The sequence below is a fragment of the Hippocampus zosterae genome, chromosome 6, assembly GCF_025434085.1.
Source record: "Hippocampus zosterae strain Florida chromosome 6, ASM2543408v3, whole genome shotgun sequence".
In the NCBI taxonomy this organism is placed as follows: Eukaryota; Metazoa; Chordata; class Actinopteri; order Syngnathiformes; family Syngnathidae; genus Hippocampus; species Hippocampus zosterae.
Window position 1 is genome coordinate 2,991,603 of NC_067456.1, and position 24,669 is coordinate 3,016,271.

Sequence of the window (24,669 nt, forward strand, 5' to 3'; positions counted from 1 at the left end):
GTTTTAGTCGACACGTTGCCGTCACCGGTCCACAATGATCGTTAGCACTTGAGGTCGATCGCCAATCGTGTTTCCGCATCAACAGCGAGGACGTGTCGCGTTTTGGTGCCTGAAATTTTTGCAACTACATGACTAAAAATCCGCCCTGTAGCATGGCAACTCACAAAATATGCTGGTCTGACATTTTCTAGTTACTTTAGAAAATTATTACATCGCCGCTTTCTGTGAAAGGTGAGAAGGCAAATTGTCTAGTTGTTTTTTTTTTTGGGGTGGCCAACGGCCCTGTGTCTCACTAGACTAGAACCACCCCTGCACTGAACAGTAGCCGAATACCTTTTCCACATTCATAACCAATTTACAAGTCGTAGTGGCGCCAATTTTCTATTTTATTTTTTTTCGACAGTGCACTTTCTCACGCTGTCCATCTCCACCCGATTTTTTTTCTTTTAGAAATTTACTAGAATTGTGGGCCCTGTCAAATGTCCTTCCTAATATCTGCCGCGGGCCGCTGAAAAACAGACGGTGGGCCGGAAATGGCCCGGGAGCCTCTTTTGGACACCACCAGTCAAATTAGCGACTTCACAGATGGCGCGTACAAGGCGCGGTCCATAAACAGCGCGTAATTATTCTTTCTCTTATTTTCCCGCTCCGATCAGACGGTGCGCACCGTTCGCCGGCGGCGATGTTACCCGCCCACCTGGAAGCGCTGGGTGTTCTTCCTCTTCCCGGGCACGGCCATCGCCACGTCGGCCGTGGCCCTTTACGCCTTCGTGGAGACGGAGGAGAACTACTTCTACATCCACAGCATCTGGCACATGCTGATCGCCGGCAGCGTGGGCTTCCTGCTGCCGCCCCGCCCCAAACCCGACGCCAAGGTGACGCCGCTGAAGCGCCGGCGAGGCTGCGGCTATCAGCTGTGCGTCAACGAGCACGAAGAACTGGGCCTGGTGGACCCGGCCATCATTTCCATAAACAGCATCTGCACTAGCTGATGAACTCCCGCCCTGGCGCTGCCCCCCCCCCCCCTCCTCCTTCTACCTTAGTGACACTTCATTGCCTTCTTTGACTTGGGACGTTCACACACGGGAAATAAGCCACAGAACTTGACAAACAGATGTAAATACTTTTATGCAGATAACCAACCCATGGTCATCTTTTTGTCGTCATGGTTACCATTGTTGCCCCCCACCCCCTCCGCCCCCCCGTGAAGCGACGCCACACCACACGGTTCGGTTGCTACATGTTTCTTGTCGCAACGCTTCTCGCTAATCGATCCAAGTCAAGTCCGTTTGATTTTCTATCGCGCCAATTCACAACAGAAATTATCTCGAGGCACTTTACGGATTGTGAGCGAGTCAAGAACCGCACTCCATACAGCGGAACCTGAATTTACCAGACCCCGAAACAATTCATCGGGCAAAAAGTAGCTTTCAAAGTTCCGAAATTGGTTGCGTCATGCTACACAAGGCCGGTCACGTGTTTCTTGCTAGCGCCGCTCTCTCATCCGAGGTATAAGAGACGTTACGGTAGACCGGAGCGGCCGAAAAAGTGTTCCGTTATGGCACTCATCTCGGCAGATGCCACTTTGTCATCAAAACAAGGCATGCGTCGGCCATGTTAGCATGGGAGGGCGCTGTTTCAAATGTAATATAGCGTAGGTGTTAGCTTAGCATCCGCGGCTACAAGAATGTGTCGTATTGACCTATCTTTGCACTGGAGTGAGTGGCGTACGCATCTCTTGACATACTCATTTCGAGAGTTGTTTTTTAATTTTTTTTTTTGTAAATCAAAATCGTAATAGAGGTGAAAAAAGACAGCGCTAACATTGTGGCTCATGAACGCGACAAGATTTTCCAATCGATTCAAGCTTTATTTTTTTTTCATATTTAATGGACACTAACTTTTTTTGTACAGTGCAGGACGTTTTTTACACCATGAAAATTACATAATTGTGCTTGCAATTGCATAATTGGGTGCTTTTAGGCCAGGAACAGCCTCGAACGGGTGACAGCTCAACCCAAATAGTCTGTTAAATCGCGGTTCCACTGCGTAGCAAAGTATCAAAGAACCAAATGAACCCCACGTCGCAGTGTTTTGAAAAACACGGCTAACCAAACTAACAGAGGGAGCTGAATTCAATAGTTTCAGCTCAGCCGATGTCTCGACGTGAAGGTTTAAAGCAAGAGTCTTTTTGCTTTTGATGAATATAATTGACTGCCGGTTGACAGACAGCTGAGGTTAAAGATAAAGTCAGTGCAAGTTTTTTTTTTTCTAATTTTGATCTCGGCAGGGTTTAAAAGCCAGGCTCGGCCGGGGACTGAAGTGGACCATCTTGAAAAGGTTCCGCTTGGCCGCTCACACCAGCGCGCTATGCAGTTGAGCATCTGCGCCGGCATTAGTTTTCGCTGAACCACAAAAACATGGCGTGATTGTCAAGGAAGAAGCAGATCAAAGACAAAGACAGAAAACGAGCAAAATATGTGGTTGGGTATGGTGGGCGATCGCTTCGCGGGGGCTTCACACCGACCGTCGACTTTGGCGCTTTTGTAAGTTACCATGGAGACAAGCGCAAGTACTAGCGCTGTGTGTATAGTGATGTCGTTCTAATGGCATACGAGCGTGTGCCGCGCCGGTACAGTGCCCCGCGCTTGTTTGTGAATATGCATTCAAAGTCAAGGCTGCTATTTGACGGGGACTGTACAATTGCTTGCGTTGGTTATTTATTGAAATGGGCTTGAAACGTTGCTTTTGGCGTACAGGGTTTTTTTTTTCCCCAAGTTCAGACACCTCATTTCACATTTCAACACATTGTGCAAAGATAATCCCCAGAAGGGAAGACAATTTACATTTAACTTTGGACAAGCCTTTGTAAAATGGAAGAGCAAAATATTACTTTGTGGATCTAACCAAGGCGGCCCCGGTAGTCCAGTGGTTAGCACGTCGGCTTCACAGTGCAGAGGTACCGGGTTCGATTCCAGCTCCGGCCTCCCTGTGTGGAGTTTGCATGTTCTCCTTTGTGGGTTTTCTCCGGGTGCTCCGGTTTCCTCCCACATTCCAAAAAAAACATGCCTGGCAGGCTGATTGAACACTCTAAATTGTCCCTAGGTGTGAATGTGAGTGTGAATGGTTGTTTGTCTCTGTGTGCCCTGTGATTGGCTGGCGACTGATCCAGGGTGTCCCCCGCCTACTGCCCGGAGACAGCTGGGATAGGCTCCAGCACCCCCCGCGACCCTAGTGAGGATCAAGCGGCTCGGAAGATGAATTAATGAATGAATGAAAGGATCTAACCAAATCTGTTTGGAAAAAACAAGAAAAATCATTGGAATGAGTTTATAAAATTGTTGCTTTTTTTTAAAATTAACCACAGTAGGTGCACTGAAAGTGATTTTTTTTTTTGGTGGTGGGGGGGGGGGTTATTTTCCAAAAATGTTCATTTCTACTCATGCTGTCTCATTTCATTTGGATTAAAAAAAAAATTAAAAAAATAAAATAAAAATACTGCCCCCTCTGGCAAACCACTGAAATTGAGTGAAAAGTACTTTTACGATTTCTCGAGGACACATTCTTATTTATTTTTTCTTTTGGATGACCTTTTGCACTGAGGCGCACCAAATGTCACGTCCATTTTCCTAACCCGCCGCGGTTGTTCACGAATGCAAAAAGAAAATCGAGTCGTCCTGTGGAATGTCCGACAGTCTTTTCCAACGGCAATGTTCTCGCTTTGAAACCAACTGTGCTGATTTGCTCCGCGACGGAACAAATCCGAAAGGCAGCCGTGGTCTGTCGGGAGGAGAGCGAGACCGAGGTTGGATCACTGCAGACCTCAAATCAACTCCTCTACGCCCCCCCCTGCCCCCCCAACGACAGGACCTGCGTGACACCACATTCATGAACAAGAAATATTTTCTTCCTTTGCCTTTTGGCTCTCACGACCGCTTTTCCAACGAGGCTTTTCATAGATTGCAATTCGCGGCCCTTAATGGAAGCCGGGGGAGAGTGAGATGAGACGGCGCTGTCAACGGCATCCTCGCAGGAATCAGCCAGGAGATGAATAATTCTCGCCGCTCTCTGCCTGCCACAAAGCTCATTGTTAAAGAAAAAAGTGCGGCTCCGTACCGTCGGAAATTACGACACGGTTTCGGTTTCCTCTTGGGAGAATGACAAAAATATTTACGAGCGTTCCCGCTGGGTTTTTTATTATTATTATTTTTTGTCACTGTGAATTTACTGCCTGCGCGATCTTATGAGCGATGCGTCAAAGAAATCATCACACGAAAAGTAACGAAGCTGACTTTGGATCGACAAGGTCATCAGTGTTGGTGGCGGCGATTGCGGTTCTGCGCTTCCGACAACCGAGTAAGGCCACCCAAAAATTTGACGTGGTGAATGGCAGCCCCACTTGGTCAAAAGGTGCAACATGGAAAGAAGGGCCCAATCTGTTACGTTTAAAAAAATAATAATAATTAAAAGGAGAGGGCGGCCCGGTAGTCCAGTGGTTAGCACGTCGGCTTCACAGTGCAGAGGTACCGGGTTCGATTCCGGCTCTGGCCTCCCTGTGTGGAGTTTGCATGTTCTCCCCGGGCCTGCGTGGGTTTTCTCCGGGTGCTCCGGTTTCCTCCCACATTCCAAAGACATGCGTGGCGGGCTGATTGAACACTCGAAATTGTCCCTAGGTGTGAGTGTGAGTGCGAATGGCCTGCGTGGGTATTCCTCCCACATTCCAAAAACATGCATTGCAGGCTAATTGGACACTTGTTAAAATTGTCCCTAGGTGTGAGTGTGAGCGTGGATGGTTGTTCGTCTCTATGTGCCCTGCGATTGGCTGGCAACCGATTCAGGGTGTCCCCCGCCTACTGCCCGAAGACAGCTGGGATAGGCTCCAGCGCCCCCCGCGACCCTAGTGAGGATCAAGCGGCTCGGAAGATGAATGAATGAATGAATTAAAAGGAGACAATGACAAACATCACACTTAAAATCTATATTTGTATCGCTCAAACTGGACCACTGGATTATGTCGGCAACCATTCTGCCATTTTTGAGTCTGAAGCGGTCCGGTCTAATGTAGCGGCCATTTTTTCACCAAAACTGATCCAGTTGTGCGGTTTAGTCACACGAAAAATGTGCAAAAAATGTATTTCGATGAGAGCACCCGAAGCTACGGAACATCCTTAGGTGGCACTCTACAAAATGAAAACTGGGCCAGCAACCTTTTGTTTTCCGATTTATATTCTGCAATGCCGTATATTTATCGCCCGTCATTACATTAAGTACGAGAACAAGGCACAAAGGAACAACCGGTGCATTCAAACGCTCTTTGTTGTCTCTTCATCTCTTGAGAAAAAAAAAAAAAAAACACATCTTGGCACTCTCCTTTTTAGTCCGAGACATTCAAGGATGGTGCAAATGCAAAACGACACATCGCTTTCATGTCGAGTCCTTTCGAGATATAGATCAGGCACTAAAAATGAGCATGAAAATGATTGGAATGAGAAAGCAAATCTGCCGCGTGTCAGAGTGGCGTCCTTTACGGCCATAAAAGCCCCCGCCAATGTGAGCGGTGGCGCGACCGCAAGGACTTTTTTTTTTTTTTTTTTCCTGGACAATTGAAAATCGTCCTTCCACCGCGCGTGAAATGACAGGCCCGCCGTCTTCTTTGTATTCATGGCATCTTGATGCCCTTAATCTGATTTTCCGGATTACTCTTCCTCCGACACGCAACGGCGACCTTCAACACGAGAAAGCCCAAAACATTTGCCTTGACTGAGCGCCGCCCCTCGACAGAAATCTGCGACAGCTGAAATCGTCGCAAAATCGAGAAAATGCGATTGGCATTCACCATCTTCAACGCGCGGCCGAGAAACGACGCTCCGTGGGCGTGCCCCGTCTCGACATTTATGGAAATGGATGAATGGATGCCATTAAGGACTTGCTCCTCTGCTTTTTCGAGGACCGGATTTCAAGAAGATGCGCGTTGAGCAGCTGCTGCGATTCGTCACGACTGCTGATGGTTTAGCGAAGAGGAACGACGAGAGCCGTTGCAGATGTTCTCCAGGGTGCAAACACGATGCTTGGGTTAGTTGCACGCCGTCAGACGGAAAATCAACTCAATTGGGGGTATTTTTTTTTCCGGAGTAAACACGACAAGCATGCTCTTGCCCTATTTCATCCAACAACGAGCGCCTCCACTCTTGCCGTGAAAAGCGCCGCGCCTTCGACATGGAAATGCGAGATTATAATTTCCGAGAAGAGCGTCGGGAGTTGCTCGCCGCGTTACCGTTTGCGGCAAATCCGACAAGCAAAAAGTCACCGGGGCCTCTTGACATTTATCTCCGTCAGCCATTCAGGGCCGAGCGCTCGACGAGCCCGGCAGCCAAGGCGGCAATTAGGAGGAGATGAAGGAAGTGTGCGGAGATTACGGAGTTTGAAAAGAAGACGCCGATGAATACGGCAGATGAGGATAAACCAGGAATTATTCTGTCATGGAAGACAGCTGCATGGCGGGAAAAAAAAACATCTTTTTATTCTGTCCTGCTTGTTGGAGAGGCTGAATGTTGCGTCATGGATCTTGAGTCTGAGTGCACAGTGGAACCTCAAATCACCTTGCATATATTCTTTATCCATTGCATAGAACGCTTAAGCTATTTCACGGAATTTAGCGGAGTTTCTCCTGCTTCCTGTTAGCTAGTCTATACCGTTTCGCATTGTTTTTTTAGCCGAAAAAAAAACGACCATGTATAGTAAGGCGTTTTTAGCCGAAAAAAACTACCATGTATAATAAGACATTTTTAGCTGAAAAAAACGACCATGTATAGTAAGACATTTTTAGCGGGAAAAAAAAACCGACCATGTACTGTAAGGCGTTTTTAGCCGGAAAAAAACGACCATGTATAGTAAGGCGTTTTTCGCCGAAAAAAACCACCATGTAGAGTAAAACATTTTTAGCTGAAAAAAACAACCATGTATAGTAAGGCGTTTTTAGCCAAAAAAAACCGACCATGTAGAGTAAAACATTTTTAGCTGAAAAAAACAACCATGTATAGTAAGGCGTTTTTAGCCGAAAAAAACGACCATGTATAGTAAGGCGTTTTTAGCCGAAAAAAATGACCATGTATAGTAAGGCGTTTTTAGCCGAAAAAAATGACCATGTATAGTAAGGCGTTTTTAGCCGAAAAAAATGACCATGTATAGTAAGGCGTTTTTAGCCAAAAAAAAACGACCATGTATAGTAAGGCGTTTTTAGACGGAAAAAAAAACGACCATGTATTGTAAGCCGTTTTTGGACGAAAAAAAACCGATAATGTATAGTAAGGCGTTTTTAGTCGGAAAAAAAAGACCATGTATAGTAAGGCGTTTTTAGCCGGAAAAAAACCGACCATGTATTGTAAGCCGTTTTTGGACGAAAAAAAAACCGATCATGTATAGTAAGCCGTTTTTAGCCGAAAAAAACGACCATGTATAGTAAGACATTTTTAGCTGAAAAAAACGACCATGTATAGTAAGGCGTTTTTAGCCGGAAAAAAAACGACCATGTATTGTAAGCCGTTTTTGGACGGAAAAAAACGACCATGTGTATATGTTTTTTTTTCCCGGCTAAAAACGCCTTACTATACATGATTGTTTTTTTCAGCCAAAAACGTCTTACTATACATGGTCTGTTTTTTCGGCTAAAAACGCCTTACTATACATGATCGTTTTTTTTTTTGTCCAAAAATGACTTACTATACATGGTCGTTTTTTTCAGCTAAAAATGTCTTACTATACATGGTCGTTTTTTTTGGCTAAAAACGCCTTATTATACATGATCGTTTTTTTCAGCTAAAAATGTCTTACTATACATGGTCGTTTTTTTTCGGCTAAAAATTTTGTCCAAAAACGCCTTACTTTATTATTATTTTTTTTTTAATTTTTCTATGGATAGCATGGCCGATGCAGCACAATCTTACCAACATTGAATGGATTCTTAAAAAGTGAGATAGTAAAACAAAACATTTAGCCTTGGTGTTTATGTATTTTGGTGGCGGTAACAACAGTATGCGTATGTAACTGTGGTGCGATTTAAAAATATCTCGGTCCAGATGCACATTCCAGTCATGAATAAACAAGGACGCCAGCACCAGAGGTGTTAGATGTGTAATAAACTGCAGCCAAATGTAAAATTGACACTCCATATTATGTGTCAGATAGCCAAGCAGCCGCAGAGGATCCTCAAGAGAATTCCAAAAGGAGAAGAAAAAATGGCACGCCTCACATAACAGCCATTGAGTCGAATCGCATCATCGCAACCTGTCACAACCTGAAAAAAGCTCATCGGTAAAAGCGTAAACGCACCGTCTTTGCGGGCACGCTCGTGCTACAAAAAGTGTTACTCTTGATTTTGCACACACTGTACGCATTCATTCTTTACACCTGACAACACGCAAGGCTTATTTTAAGGGCGTTTTCGAGGGCAAAGACAATTTTCCGAATTTCGAAATAATGGAAAGAGATAGTCGGCGATACATTGAAGTTGTCAGGTTAGATAATTCTACAGGGCAATGGTTCATTTTAGCGAAGGCACCGCGTTTGTGGCGTTAGCATCGGAGACAAACGTCCCATCGTGCTGAGATTCTCGGCTCAAGAAAATAACACGGCCAAAATGCCGCAATCGTGACGGCCCAGCGAGTGTCAAGTGTGAAATTAGGGAGAAAGTAAAAGCTATTGATACTTTCCGCCGACGAATCTGGCAGCCAAAACCGTTGAAAACACTCCAAAGCGAGTTCGCACGTTCACTTTTCGAGATTCCGCTGCACCGCCACCATTTTGCAGTTTTAAGCCGTCAAACTGGACATCGTTATCAACGGGTGGGATAATAATTGTGAATTTTTAGCCGGCTAATTATTGTCCTCTTGCTTTAAGCCCCCCGTCTAAGTCCACGCAAATTCCTTTCAAGTTAATCAACGAGTGGCTGACGTTCCAATGGAATCGTGAAGCGAGCAGTCCGCCTTTTATTTGCGTATCTTGTCAACATTTGAAAAAGGAGGGGGGGGGGGGGTATTTGAGGCCAGCGGAGGACCTGCTTTTTGTGGAGCAGAACCGACTTGTTCAAACATCTTGAGTGGAGGGGGGTGGGCTGGGGGGGGGAATAAGAATGTGGCTGAGTGGGAGCTCGGGGACTTTCTAGGTCACGGAAAGTGAATCCCGGGGAGGCTTTTTACTTTGAGCAACACGATTTGCTTATCGGGAGTCGCCAAAGCCTTAATCACATTGTCACTCTGCCGAGCTGCCGCTATTTGGATATTTCCCTATTTTTATAAACGGCAAATTACCGGCAAAAGTAATCATGCTCCCCAGCCGTGAAGCGTGCCAGGCTATTAACCGTGTGCCCGTCCTTCTTTTGCCATGTTTACATTCATTCATTCATCTTCCGTACCGCTTGATCCTCACTAGGGTCGCGGGGGGTGCCGGAGCCCATCCCAGCCGTCTCCGGGCAGTAGGCGGGGGACACCCTGAATCGGTTGCCACCCAATCGCAGGGCACACAGAAACAAACAACCATTCGCACACACACTCACACCTAGGGACAATTTAGAGTGTTCAGTCAGCCTGCCACGCATGTTTTTGGAATGTGGGAGGAAACCGGAGCACCCGGAGAAAACCCACGCAGGCCCGGGGAGAACATGCAAACTCCACACAGGGAGGCCGGAGCTGGAATCGAACCCGGTACCTCTGCACTGCGAAGCCGACGTGCTAACCACTGGACTACCGGGCCGCATTCATTCATTCATCTTCCGTACCGCTTGATCCTCACTAGGGTCGCGGGGGGTGCTGGAGCCCATCCCAGCCGTCTCCGGGCAGTAGGCGGGGGACACCCTGAATCGGTTGCCAGCCAATCACAGGGCACACAGAAACGAACAACCATTCGCACTCACACTCACACCTAGGGACAATTTAGAGTGTTCAATCAGCCTGCCACGCATGTTTTTGGAATGTGGGAGGAAACCGGAGCACCCGGAGAAAACCCACGCAGGCCCGGGGAGAACATGCAAACTCCACACAGGGAGGCCGGAGCTGGAATCGAACCCGGTACCTCTGCACTGTGACTACCGGGCCGCCCCATGTTTACATGTCAAGCCTTTATATGCTCGTGTATGGAATCGCTACATGCAGGGATCACTTCTCTGCCCCTTTTTTTTTTTTTTTTTTTTTTTCAACAGCATTTGCCAGACATACTCCCAATGATTGTATTTATTAAAAACAACAACAACATAAATAGAGGGTTGTATTTTGTGTAACGCCATAATAGAAACATTCCAAACCCACACTTTTTTGGACTGCATGTGGGTGAGGGAAGGAAACTAAAGGACGGACTTACTCACACAATGGAATACAAATCAGTATCATATCATTCTTTATTTTCAGCGTTGGGCTCATTTGTCACTTTTGTTGTGTTGTGAAACGTCTGCAGGATTTTTTTTGCATTTATTCGTCCACGCTTTCCCGCAGATATGAAATTCGGACGGATCCCAGAGTGCCTCCCACACGCTTTCATTAGACTGAGTGCTCATATTCCATTTCAGCCAGGTTCTGTTTTGCCAGCAGACAATTGGTGGTCAAGTTGGAGTTGAACGACAATCACGGCGTGGAAACCGCCTCCGACGTACGGCTTACCTAAGAGTTGAGTCACCGCGGGGAGTTAAATGCGGGCTTTTCCATCTGCATTGAAATGTTTGGGGGTCCTTCACAGCAAATCAACTGCTAATTGCAAGCCACTTATCTGGCATGGAAAATGTCTGCTATTCACTGGGCTGATTTTTGGGCCTTAATGGGAAGCATATCAAGAAGGAAGGCGGAGGCAGAAAAGTAGAAGCGCAATCCTAAAAGGTAATGGACCTCGCCGAGCTGCGTCGCCGCTTCCCATCTGCAACGAGGGGGGTTACCATTTTGGACCCAGAGAGCGCTATCTATCACTGACAGCCTCGAAAACGCTGTTGGCGTTGACGTTGCTTTGCTCAGAGCTCGCCGGAAATAAAGCTCAAAGACACTCCAAGCAGACTGTGTCAAAGCTACAAAGTTACTTTTTGTAGAATAATGCTCGTGGGATGAGGGCGCCAGAAATGTGCTTGCTATTGCAGCTAATTAGCTAACCGCTACCGTTGGTAGCTTTATGTCGTGATATGTCGAGACAAACTTGAATCCCAAAGTGGGTTCAACTAGCGTGCCGTTGAAAGTCAGGCAGCAGCGCCGCTGTGATTTCAGGGTGACAGACCAAAGAAAATGAAGGTAAAAAGCTTAAAAAAAAAAAAAAAACTCTGTTAAACAGAGATGCGAGTCAATTTTTCTAGATGACGTTTTGGTGCCGATTTTGAATCTGCCCGTGTTTTTTTTCCTCTAGCATATCAGATTTCATTTTCATAATAATAAGATAAGAGGGCGGCCCGGTAGGTAGTCCAGTGGTTAGCACGTCGGCTTCACAGTGCAGAGGTACCGGGTTCGATTCCAGCTCCGGCCTCCCTGTGTGGAGTTTGCATGTTCTCCCCGGGCCTGCGTGGGTTTTCTCCGGGTGCTCCGGTTTCCTCCCACATTCCAAAAACATGCGTGGCAGGCTGATTGAACACTCTAAATTGTCCCTAGGTGTGAGTGTGAGCGCGGTTGGTTCTTCGTCTCTGTGTGCCCTGTGATTGGCTGGCAACCGATTCAGGGTGTCCCCCGCCTACCGCCCGGAGACAGCTGGGATAGGCTCCAGCACCCCCCGCGACCCCAGTGAGGATTAAGCGGCTCGGAAGATGAATGAATGAATAAGATAAGAATACAATATGGATGATAGCAATATTTTTAGTCATGCTTATGACTTCAGGGTTAGGTTTGAGCGAAAGGGGTTTTTTGTTGTTGTTTTTCTTGAAACGCTTGGTAGAATCTGTACTGGGCAAGCTTTTATAGATTAAACTGAAACCCCCGCCCCAAAAAAATGAAAATACCTCCCAAACCCGATAGAATAGAAAAAAGGCATCAGGCTACTTCCTATTCAGTTGCCTCGGAAACAGCAGCAAGTGTGTGGCTGCAGTTAGCTTCCTGCGCTTCGTGCTAACGAAGACCTCGTCAAGATTTTGTAGGAAAAATCCGGTCGCCAAAATGAAGTTGACGTTATGAAAATGTTCGTTGCAAGCGAAATGACGCGATGAACGTCATCGCCGTGAAAACGCAAACGGGGTACGACTGTCTGCACTTAATCATTCGATGCTTGCTGAATCAAAGTCCCCTCTCACCGTATCCGTTTTTGCACATCTTCGGCCAAATTTGTCGCGGAAATTGCACGCCGTCAAGTGTGGCACCGCGGCTAGCTTGCTTTCCCGTCAAGGTAATTGCCGTTATTGACCCCGTCGACTCGGTTTGACTTTTCCGGGTTCCCGCCGGACGAAACGCCGGAGGGGGGGGCTCAATGGCTGAGTGGGAGACTTGAACGGACAGTTTCTAACCTCCCGCTTTATTGGATTTGGGAACTGCCTCAGCCGGCCGGGCATTAGCTTAAATGACTTCCACCCCCCCCCCACTCCCCTCCCAAAACCTTGGAAAAAGCGTCGAGGTGCCTTCTGTCTGCGAAAGGTCAGAGTCTGTCAAAGAATTAGAAAGACGCTTTTCCGCTCGAGTGCTCGTGGTCGCGCCATGGTCCCATCGGGAATATTGGACGTATTCCTCAGATTCCCCGAAAAGCCGAGTGGCGTCTTACACGAGCGTTTCATCAATTCAGACCGTTCACGGAGCATTACGACGACCTTTCCCCGCTGAAATGATAGCGCCACGCTTTGAGTTTTGTACCGTTGCAGGTCGCCAAGCTCCAGCGTCTGACAATAGACGGTAGAAATGACGGCGAAAATGGATGAGATGCGCTCGAACTTGAACGGCGGGGGATTCGCATCGGTGGAGAAAGTGGCGACTGCAGCTCGATTCATCTCTTTGGGTACGTTGATGACAAGCCCCCCGCCATTCAAATTGCTTCGCTTTGTATCCTCGCTAACTAATTAGCGAGGATACGAAGCTAATTAGGGCGGCCCGGTAGTCTAGTGGTTAGCACTTCGGCTTCACAGTGCAGAGGTACCGGGTTCGATTCCAGCTCCGGCCTCCCCGTGTGGAGTTTGCATGTTCTCCCCGGGCCTGCGTGGGTTTTCTCCGGGTGCTCCGGTTTCCTCCCACATTCCAAAAACATGCGTGGCAGGCTGATTGGAAGCTCTAAATTGTCCCTAGGTGTGAGTGTGAGTGCGAATGGTTGGTCGTTTCTGTGTGCCCTGCGATTGGCTGGCAACCGATTCAGGGTGTCCCCCACCTGCTGCCCGAAGACAGCTGGGATAGGCTCCAGCACCCCCCGCGACCCTAGTGAGGACCAAGCGGCTCGGAAGATGAATGAATGAATGAACGAAGCTAATTAGAACAAAATTACATAACAATACAACGAAAAATACACAAAATTAATCATTTTGTGAGGTTTGCCCCCCCCCCCTCTGTGTTCTGCAACTTCAAGTCAATGCGCCACCTGGTGGTGAAATGCCTGTCATTACAAGTCCAATTGAAATTAATGCAATCATTCACATCGAACCTTAATTGTGGACCAACCTTCGGCGGGCCGGATTAATAACACCAAGGGGCCGGATTCGGCCCGCGGGCCGTAGTTTGCCCACCAATGGACTAATCATTCATCTCAAGAACACCTCTTGATCAATCGACACGTCAATCACGACACTTGGCTGTCAGGTTTCTCACCGTCCGCAAAATGAAGGCGAATCATTTTTTTGTCCAAACGTTGTTGTTGTTTGGCCACAAGGCATAACAAAAGATGAGTTTGTGTTGTGACCGGAGACAGGAGGAAAAAAAAAATAAAAATAAAATGAATAAATGATGCAACGGTACAGGCCAAGGTCATCCAAATTCCACTTTCACAAGTTTTCTCCAAAAGTCTGATTTCAACAGCAAGGCCGCTCGCAACCAAAGTCTCCATTCGGGAAGTTGATAGAAAGTCAAATTATTCACGCAATTTCAATCCACTTTGGCCTTTTTTTTTCTTCATACAATGAAACGAAAAGCATATCTTTCTTTCTCTGACCTTAACCGGTGACTCTCCAAAGCGTGGAAACATTTGCTCCGAGCAGCTAATTAAATCTCGCATTCTGTCCTCACACTGACACTCGGCAGGTGACTTATTCCGGCAGAGAAAATTAGCTGCGCCTTTTTTCTTTTCCTCGCAGCCGACTTGAAAACGTTCGGCTGCATTGCAATACGGCGGCAGACTTTCAAACAGACCGAGCGCTCTTTGATCCGCCGCGGCTGTCGAACTCCCGATAAGACGACGGTGTGACAAGAAGGCGGCCAAAAAGCTCCGCGGTAAACTTCCGTCGTTGGGCGAGAAGACGACGTGCCCGCCGGCTGCGAATCCCCCCGACTGTTTAATCGTCCGTATTAATCATCCATTATTTATTGCGATTACAAGGAGCGCCGCGTGCGCAGCGGTAGCTCGGGCCTTCGGGGGCAACGGCATGAATAGATTTAAGTGAGCCGTGGGGGGGGGGGGGGGGGCGGAGCTAATGTGTTCTACGCCCAGCGCCGCAATTAGAGGAAGATTTTTGATAACCACGATCCCGTCACCAAAGCAGTGTAACAACGTCGGCCGCTAATTTCACAGACTTTCGGGCACAGCTCGGAAGGGGCGATTGCACCGTTGTGGGAGTGAACACAGCGGGATTTTTTATTATTATTTTTTTTTCCAGTGGAAGAATCTTCCCTCATTCCCTTTAAATTCAACGCAGGAGAGGCGTGCGGTCCACTTGGCGGAAGCAGTGGACCCCCTCCCCCCGACCGTGTGACAACGCCATAATTGTACTACAGTCAAGGGGCCAGTCATTCATTCATTCATTCATTCATCTTCCGAGCCGCTTGATCCTCACTAGGGTCGCGGGGGGTGCTGGAGCCGATTCCAGCTGTCTTCGGGCAGTAGGCGGGGGACACCCTGAATTGGTTGCCAGCCAATCGCAGGGCAGGGGCCAGTCAACAATGCTGATTTGTCCAGTGACTTGATTTCTGCTGTGACGATGCGGTCATATTTAGGAATAAATCCGCCATACATGTCAGCAAAACTCAGAATTTGTCGACCTGAACCTCAAATCCACCAAAATCGTCTCGCACCACCTGCACCGCAACTTAGACCTGCTTTGACCTGGTCTTAAATCTCGTCACCAAACTGCCGGGCGCGGCCAGGGCGGGAAACCGAGAAGTGTAAATGACAAGAATTAAATGCCGTGGCGTGACTGATATTAGACATTAAAAAGCAAATCACGTTGACCTTCCCCCACCCCCCTACCCCGCCCCCAGTGCTGAGAACTGTCACGCCCAGAAAGGCCCAAAAACGATCAACTCGACTTGGCCCAGCGCGAAAATTGAAGATGCGTCAGTTTTTAACAGAGCCCGCATCCCCAACCGTGCCCAAAACGATCCAAGCGGGAACAAATCCGAGTACAACGCGACATTTTGAAGATTTAAGAGATTATCGTGTCATTGCGTTTCTTGGATATGATTTGAATGAACGAGCCATTGATTGACAGGAGGCAAAGCGGCCGTTGAGCAATCTGATTGGCTGTTAGCTCCCGACACGGAAGTACACTCGGGCAAAGAGACGGCCGATAAAAAGTCAAGATCGAGTAAACGAACCGACTTTATTTTGTCCCCCGCTTGCATGTCGGGCAAGGTGGTGTAAATGTGCGCCTTTTATTTCGAGCGGCCGAGTCATCCTGGCCACCCCGCTGAAAAATTGCTCCGCGCACCCCTACGGAGAACAAAACGTACGCTGCGGCGAGGGAAGACATCTTTCCATCAGCCCGACATGATGTCAGTCCGCAGGCAAAACGAAAGCACGCGCGTGTCTTCCCGCCGCGTGGCATTAAGGCAAAATGTCAGGGAAGCCCCGGAAGCGTGCCGTGCCTTCACTTCAAGGCCCCCCCCCGCCACCACCAGCCTTCCCGTCGATGATCTCCCCGAGATACAAAGCGGGCCCAGCGGGGGACGTGCCTGTAATTAAGAAAAGGCGAACGGTTGTCGAGCACTCGTTCGCGCTCGTCTTTTTTTTTGGGGGGGGGGGGCAGCCAAGCCGAGTGGGGACTTTGCTCTCGCGTGTCGCGCTGCGGGTCATCCATCATGGCGGCGCGGCGGCAGTGAGGTACACCGAGGTGAGCCTGATTAAAAGCACGGATGTCTCCCTCGCCGCTCGGATGAGAGGCGAGGGAGGCGGGAGCGGAGGCGCCCCCGCCGCATCCATCTCCCCGTCTGCTTTATTCATGTGCGACGCGGCACCGAGCCTTTTGCTCGGGGGGGTCCCCTCGGCATTATTTCAATTCCCCAACAGGCGCCGGACGGTGAATTGTGCGCATCTCATTGCGCGATAGCATCGTCTCGCCGAGCTTTTATGTGCGTATGATTTCCCCTTGGAAGAATATCTGCATCCATCTAATCGCAAAATCAAACTTTTGGAAGAATCAAAATAAGATTATTCATTGAAGGGCAGCCGAGGGGGAAAATGATTTGATACTCTTTTACTGTGCTCACTTACAGATGGAAAATATTTTATTTGGCAGTGATTAATTATGAATAAAACACAGCTTACACGGGAAGGAAGGAGACCTTGGCTTATTTTTATTTATTTTATTTCTTCCCGGTCGGTCATTAATTTGTACAATGGAACCCTCAAAAGTCAAAAGACTCAGAAATTTGGAACTCAACCGGAATATGGGGCGGGAAAAAAGATCCTTTTAAAGACAGACCAAATTTCAAAGTGGCATCAGTTTAAAAGGCTGAATGTTTTGACATTTTACGGTGATTAACTTCTTTTTACACTTGATAGCACAACAGACAAATATATTGGAGCAAAGTGAATGCGAAGGCCTGCAACGGCACCAAGGTCAACTGCTTGGAGCTCAGTTCGATTTTATTTATAGAGCGCTTCAAAAACATCGCAAGGACTCCATGTGAACCATGACACCGCAAACTTTCACAAGTAGGAGACGCATGAGATGCATCTGCGACAAAAACAATAAATCGGCGTCTTATCTTTGTCATTGACGTTAAGGCCTCTATTTTTGTCGACGCCATAAATCCTGGATGAGACTGGGCGAGACCACACGTTGATAATTTCACAGACAAACACGGGCCGGCGGAACTGAAATGTCTGCGCCGCTGTGGGTGCGATCACAGCCAATTTCAATTAAAGCGTCGTTCCTTTTAAATGTGGCGTGCCAGTCGTGCACTGACTGTCTCGACATGGTGGCACTCGGGTGGCCAAAACATCTGTGCGATGAAGATTGACCCCCCCCCCCCGCCCCCCAAAAAAGCTGTGCCAGCCAGTGGGATGATTTAAAATAAAAACTAAAAAAAGATAATCATAAAAATTCATCAAAATGGCATTCGACCTGCCTACTAAAACACTCGAATTGAAAAATTGGCTTTTAAGTATGCAGTTGAGCTGATCATGTTGCAAGTTGTGGTTTTGATCGAGTAGACGGCAAGAATGCGCATACAAATGAGCGGGAAGACATTTCATCTTTTGCGCTTTTCTCATGTCTGATCCAACACAATGGCAAGTTATTAAAAAAAAAAAACATTACAAATTCTGGAGCAGCACCAAAATTGAAATGAAATGAAGCCGTGTGGAAATGGATGAAGTCGTTTTTGCGTTGCCGCTAACATATCCGCCGCTTCATATTCCGCCTCGACACGCTTGAGTTAAATATTCTGGAAGGACTTTTTCTGTTTACTTGTCATTGAATAAAACATTCTCGTGCCTCCTGAATATATGAACTTTTGATTTTCAATGTGTAACATTTTGAGTACTTGCAAGATTAAGTCCGGAGCTACTATGGACACTCCGAAGATATGGGAATACCTTTTAAGAGGAAGAAGAAGAAGAAGAAAAAAAAAAAGTCATGCTCAGGTCAATGAAGGTTTTGCGCTGTTAATGAGGCGCTTTTTCTCGAGGGTCTTATTCCACTTTGGAAGAAGCGAGCAAACTTTGCGTATGTTTGGAAATGAAAATGAGTGGAACTCGCATGTGCTTCCAGTGTGTAATTAGGTTGCCTTTGTTACAGTGTGTGTGTGTGTGGGGTGGGGGGGGGGGCATTTTAGATGACACCGGCATGTTGTGACAAATTATTGATGGTGGAAACTGTTAGCTCAAACTTCCAAAGCGAGAATGACATGACATGCCAGTTATTCAAATGAAGTGTAAATCAGGAGTGTGCACTGATGCAATAAGTCAATAAATGTGGTGAAAAGCCCCCACCGCCCCCCCCTCCACCCCCCACCCACCCTGCAGCACGTTTATATTCCAAAGCACACACACACAGCACTATACTAATGAATGACCAAAGTCGGCGCACAACAGCGTCCTCGTCCAATCCATATTCCTGGGCTTGCGCTTCCAGGAGATGGATTCCCACATTAACAAATGCTGAAAGTGATTTTTTTTTTTTTTGTTTCGGGGACGGACGGTGCTTCTTTTTGGCAGCATGAAGGGTAATCCTTTAATGGCTGCCATATTACTACGAAGAGGTAGTGGCTACGGCAGATCCTGTTAGTTTCAATTTTCTTCCCGATGCTGAGCCAGCAGCACACTGAACGGTAAGGGGTCACGATGGAGCCCTAATCCTTCTACCAAACGCCCCCCCCCAGTCCCCCCACCCTCCTCCTGCCATCACCCCTGGCTGGGAGCCGGTCGCCAATAAAACCTTCTTGTGGCGCATCGCGTCTTTTACATGGGCTTCGCTCACGTGGCCGCAATCTAATTCCAGGAAAAGAGCTTGGCTGCCAAGCAGACGCGTTGACCTTTTTTCGAGCCTTCCCTCGCCGTGTGACATTATGCGCCGAGATGGCCCGGCTCGCCAATATAACAGCAAAATAGACGCCGATTAGTCATCCGTTTTAAGGCCGCCTCAAACGGGCGGCGCGCGGGGTCGTGTGACAAGCTGTCGTGAGTGGATGACGGGAAGCCGCCGGTTTTGCTGGGGTTCAAAACGCGAGACAGGCGCCGCAGATGGAACCGTTGATTAAAAAATGCGCTGCAGCTTTCACCAAAATTAAAAAAAAAAATAATACAATTCTGTGTTTTAAAGGTCAACGCGAGCCAGCCAAGTGAGGGCTACTGTGGTGCCACACCACTTTCATATTCATTTTCTGGATTTCAATTTTTTTTTTTTTTTTTAATTAAGGTTTGTTTTTATGCGGTTAATTTTTTTTTAAATCAATTTTTAGAGCATTTTTTTTAGTTTATATGATTTGTTCCCCCTGCCCCCCAAAAATGCTTCATTTTAGTTGAGTTTTAATTTGTTTTAGTATTACAGTACATGTGGCTAGAAAGCAAAGCGTGGAGAGTCTCTGTCATCAGTGAACGGGCGAGCGATCGTTGCTCACAGCCTATAGGAACATATTTTTTGCAGTTTAATACAAAAACTCATTCATCTTCCTAACCGCTTGATCCCCACCAGGGTCGCGGGGGGTGCTGGGGCCTATCCCAGCTGTCTCCGGGCAGTAGGCGGGGGATATCCTGAATCGGTTGCCAGCCAATCGCAGGGCACACAGAGACGAACAACCATTCACACTCACACTCACACCTAGGGACAATTTAGAGTGTTCAATCAGCCTGCCACGCATATTTTTGGAATGTGGGAGGAAACCGGAGGACCCGCAGAAAACCCACGCAGGCCCGGGGAGAACATCCAAACTCCACACAGGGAGGCCGGAGCTGGAATCGAACCCGGTACCTCCGCACTGTCAATCCAACGCGCTAACCACTGGACTACCGGGCCGCCCCAATTTGATACAAAAACTATCCGAGAGAATTATTTTTTATGTTTGAGCCTTGGATTTGCTTGCATCACAGCAATTTTTTTTTGTGCACAAAAGGACACCAAACTATAGACAATTAAAAGTCAGCACGGTGAGGCTAGTGGTTAGCACCCCTGCCTCACACTTCTGAGGTTCTCAGTTCAAATCTCGACTTTGACCGGATGTAGATGTTAATCCCATGCTTGTTTAATTTTTTTGGGGGGGGGGGGCGGGGGGGGTGGCACTCAGTTTCCTCCTCCATTCTAAAAACACGCATGTTTGGTGAATTGATATGCAAACAAACATTTATATTGGTGATGCTCCTTCATCATTTCAGGTCGACGACAGCGTCTTTTCACACTCACACGGAACTTCTGCTCCCAAATTTACTTGGATGCCTGGAGAGAAGCTCTCATATGTCATCATAAACTCTTTGGGCGCACTGTCTACAACAACAACAACACTCCTTCTGTTTTTTTTTTTTGCAGCTCTCCTGTGAAATTTTTCCACTTTCTGTTTGCCGGGGCTCCGTTTGATGGCTGTCGGGAGTCGTTTCATGCGCATCACCACCATCAGCAGCGGCGGCATACGCTTCTACTGTGACGGCGCACCTCTGTCTGAACCTCGAAGTGCAGGGAGCGACCCAGAAAGACAACGTAGCTGCACATTATTTTCGCAAGGAAGGCAATAGACCCCGCGGCAGACCATATTCATTTGGCACCTGCACCTGCAGTAGCCACATACCAGACTTTATGCAAGCGCTATAAGAATAAAGATCCATCTATCCATCCATTTTCCGAACCGCTTGATCCTCACGAGGGTCGCGGGGGGTGCTGGAGCCTATCCCAGCTGTCTCCGGGCAGTAGGCGGGGGACATCCTGAATCGGTTGCCAGCCAATCGCAGGGCACACAGAAACGAACAACCATTCGCACTCACACTCACACCTAGGGACAATTTAGAGTGTTCAATCAGCCTGCCATGCATATTTTTGGAATGTGGGAGGAAACCGGAGCACCCGGAGAAAACCCACGCAGACCCGGGGAGAACATGCAAACTCCACACAGGGAGGCCGGAGCTGGAATTGAACCCGGTACCTCTGCACTGTGAAGCCAATGTGCTAACCACTGGACTACCGGGCCGCCAAGAATTAAGATGTATTATATATTATTAATCTCCCTCTTCAAACCACGATAGCAATCATACTTGTCAGAGATGCTGATTTTTAAAAGTAGGAATGGGCGATGATTGATACCAGGTCTCAGTATCAGGCCATTGGAAGCCTGATTTTAAGTTATGGAGTACTCAAAGACATCGCCGAGATCAGCCACCGATACTTGAAGGTACAGTGTGTAGAGTTTAGTCCCATCTAGTGGTGAACTATTAGAATGCAACGACCTCTGCTCGAAACGCACGCATTTTGAAGCACGACGCGGTGCCTCAGAAAAAAAGAGAGAGAGAGATGGAGGCCTCATTTTGCAATTTCTCGGCAGAGGGGCAAATTGTCACCCCCAAACGACTTCTAGTATTCCCTCAAGTGACGAAGTAAGTACATGACGTTGTTTCCACATGCTGTAGGAATCCATTGCCGAAAGAAGATAACAGTTACCGTGTACGGATTTATTGTCAATAGTTATTCTTCCTGCTTTCTTCAATTCATTTGCTATTCTTTGCGCCGTTTCGTTACAAAAATAGATCATTGGTTGGTTAAAGATTGATTGGTCACCAGAAAATTGGTGAAGATTGAACGACTGTCTGTGTCCTATGTGTTGTCTTGTGTTATTTCTGTTATTTTGACTTCAAAATGGCGCCGCGAGAGTGGCTGCCTTTCCAGCAGCTCCTATATTTTGTTGTTCTACTTCTTACTTTCATAACTTTGCTGCTGTGAATTGGGAATTTCTCCATTGTGAGACTAATAAAGGTTTTCTTCTTCTTCTTCTTAAAATAGGAACGACGGAAAACGCATTACGCAGCGGCTATTGGCCATCGCCCAGCCGATGATGTCACGGCTGGCGCGGAATAGTGAAGGAGGTGTCACACATCTCGTGATGGACTTCTTAGCAGATGGTTGCCTGTGTGCTAGCGGTAGCACGCTGCCCCCCCCATCCCCCCCACCCCCATGCCATCCCCTCCCCATGGCTGACCCAATGTCATCCGTCATCGTCGCCCAGCGTGGAGGGCGGCTGAAGGCCGGTGATTTTTCATGGCGGCGCCTGCCCTTGGACTCGCTTGTAAGGAAAGCTTTCAGATGCGCTTGATTGCAACCCAGGTTAGAGTTGAGTCTGTAAAAATCCTTTCTGAACGTAACCCTGCTCCACACTTCCCTTTTGATCTCCATTAATTCGTTGGCGCAAGCTTTTTTTATTTTTATTTTTTGCATCATGAATGTACGGTCTTCTTATGAGTGAGATTGATAGAAATGGTTGAATAAGTCAGGTGAGTGCCCTGCGTTATTTAAGAGAATGATTTGTGGGAGACGACCGATGTGAGCGATGGTCTAATAATGCGCCGAAGCGACGCGAATGTCGAAAAAGGAAGGATCAAATATTCATGAAGTGTTTGGATGGAGCAAATCCCATCATGTGTTGTCGTCTGTGCTATTTCCTCGCGGGGGTGGGGGGTGGGGGGGGGGGAGTGAACGAGGCAAGGCGATGCTCCCTCCGGAGACGAACGCCAAACTTCAGTGATTGATGCGACTCGCAAGTGACGGCGAGTGCAAAGTGCAGGTAGTAAAAAAATAAATAAAATAAATTAAAAATAGGAGAACCTCTCTACTGACACCTACAGGACAAGTCGTATAAAATATTCAAAGTTGCTGCAAATAATGAACGCTCACTTATTTATAGACATGCAAAGTGACATCCTCTCAACAGCAGGACTCCCCCTAAATAATTCCACGCTCACAGGGTTTGACCCACTCAAGTTTTTTTTTGTGTTTGTTTTAATGTCTTTGCTATAAATAATAACCATTCTCATCAAAACACCATCTTTTATCTTTCTTTTGGATCTCACTCCTTTTAGGCATATTTCAGTCCGTGGCAATTATTTTCTGTTTGGCTCGCCTAGAAACAAGAAAACATTGAGAAAAACAATCTAGAGATCAACTTACAACAAATCGTAATTTTATCTCTACTGTTTTATTTTAATCTGTCAAAGACACGTTTTGAAGTGCATCCATTTTCCAAAAATAAAATAATAATAATAATAATGTGACGAGTAATAAATAAATAATTAAAATATAATAAAATAATAACAACAACAAAAAAAATGATTAAAAAATAAAATAATAATAGTAACGAGAGTGCTACAACTTGGATTGGACCACAACCTCTCCACTGCGAGACAGATTTTTTTTTTAACCAATAGATAAGATAAGATATCCTTTATTCGTCCCACACTGGGGAAATTTACAGCCTCCAGCAGCAAGAATGTATGTAGAAAGAAGACAGAAGAAAAAAAACAACAACAAACATCTTTCAATTAAATACAATATGAACACAATGGATAAATCGCAGTACTATTTACAATTTTACTTCACATAATTTAATTATTATTATTATTGTAAGTAATGTAATGTAATGTAATGTAATGTAATGTAATGTAATGTAATGTAAGTAATGAGGTAGATGCTACCTCATTACTTCTTAATTTATTCCATCATTCCCAAAAAGCCACCAAAGTCATGTTGGAGGTTTGCATCGCTGAAAAAGGAGCCACTCATGCTTGTTGCAATCACTAAGTGATAGCAGTCATGGGGGGTGGGGGGTCTGGGGGGCAGTCCGCCCTGCAGTAACCCTGAACAAGATCTGCCATATGTAAAATCAAGGGAACATGCACCGATAACCAGGAGCAGAGATGATTTGAAATCAAAGTCGATCCCTCACTTCACTCTCGAGTCGCAGATCGTCTTTGCCATTCATTTGGATCAGAACCGCCGAGTGCCTGACAAGGCTTTGAAATAAACCGAAGCCTAAAACAGAGGAGAGGATTCCACAGAGCATCAACATGCTCCGTGTGCGTGTTCGATTTATTTATTTATTTTCTGCAGCTTTTGAAGGTGAATTATTCAACACTTCCCTCTCTCCCTCTGAGCACCCCTTGCCACTCTTCCCAAAAAAAAAAAAAAAACATCATGGAAGCTCACAGTGCGCTTCATCTTCTCCACTAATTCCCACAGAGAGTGTCAGGAGTTTAAAAACTGCTGTCGAACACAAACTGCAATGTGCACATCGTCTGGAGCCAAAAAAGACTGAAAATGTAGGACCAATATCACCTCAGCTGCCAATGGAGCAACCCGGCTAACAACGGGATGATTGCAATCATCTGCTCTTTGTTGGTTGTATTTCGGGCCTTCCTTGTGAGGGAGCTCCTTGACGGAGTGCGCGGCTACATCTCATTCGGATGCACTCGCTTTCGTCGGAAGGTTTAAGCGATTATTGGACGGTGTTTAAGAAGCACTTTTGTGAATTACTGCTTTTAGTTTCACTTTTCCCGTTTTGACAAATATCATGAAAGAGCCCAAAGCTTGAGACACACAGCACATAAGTTCATATTTCAATTGCAAAATAATGCTTTGTAAATATTATATGTACCAAAAACCAAATCACCAAATCTCCCAAAAGTTATGTAATTACGAGCAAATCAACTGGTTTAAGTCACAAAAGTTATATGAGTGTAAAACATAGTGAAATGTTATCCAAACTGCCCCAATCCAAATTGTCCTAGAAGTTACCTAAACTAAAATACTGCCGAAAACTTACCTAAATGCGCCAATATCTACATCGGATTTCTCATTTCATTTGTCATTTTTTTTCAATCACAAGGTAGGAAAAATCATAAAGT

At 46.7% G+C, this 24,669-nt stretch overlaps 2 protein-coding genes across 3 annotated transcripts in view; one reads left to right on the top strand and one right to left on the bottom strand.

The window, feature by feature from the left end:
- Positions 1 to 2,492, top strand: part of tmem8b (transmembrane protein 8B) — a 34,767-nt gene extending 32,275 nt beyond the window's left edge. The window contains exon 13 of the mRNA XM_052068082.1: positions 657 to 2,492. Coding sequence (XP_051924042.1) covers positions 657 to 992 — 336 coding nt within the window. The 3' untranslated portion in view covers positions 993 to 2,492. The remainder of the gene's footprint in view (positions 1 to 656) is intronic.
- gas1a (growth arrest-specific 1a) overlaps positions 1 to 24,669 on the bottom strand; it is a 134,831-nt gene that overhangs the window by 51,684 nt on the left and 58,478 nt on the right. The gene's annotated exons all lie outside the window — the stretch shown is intronic.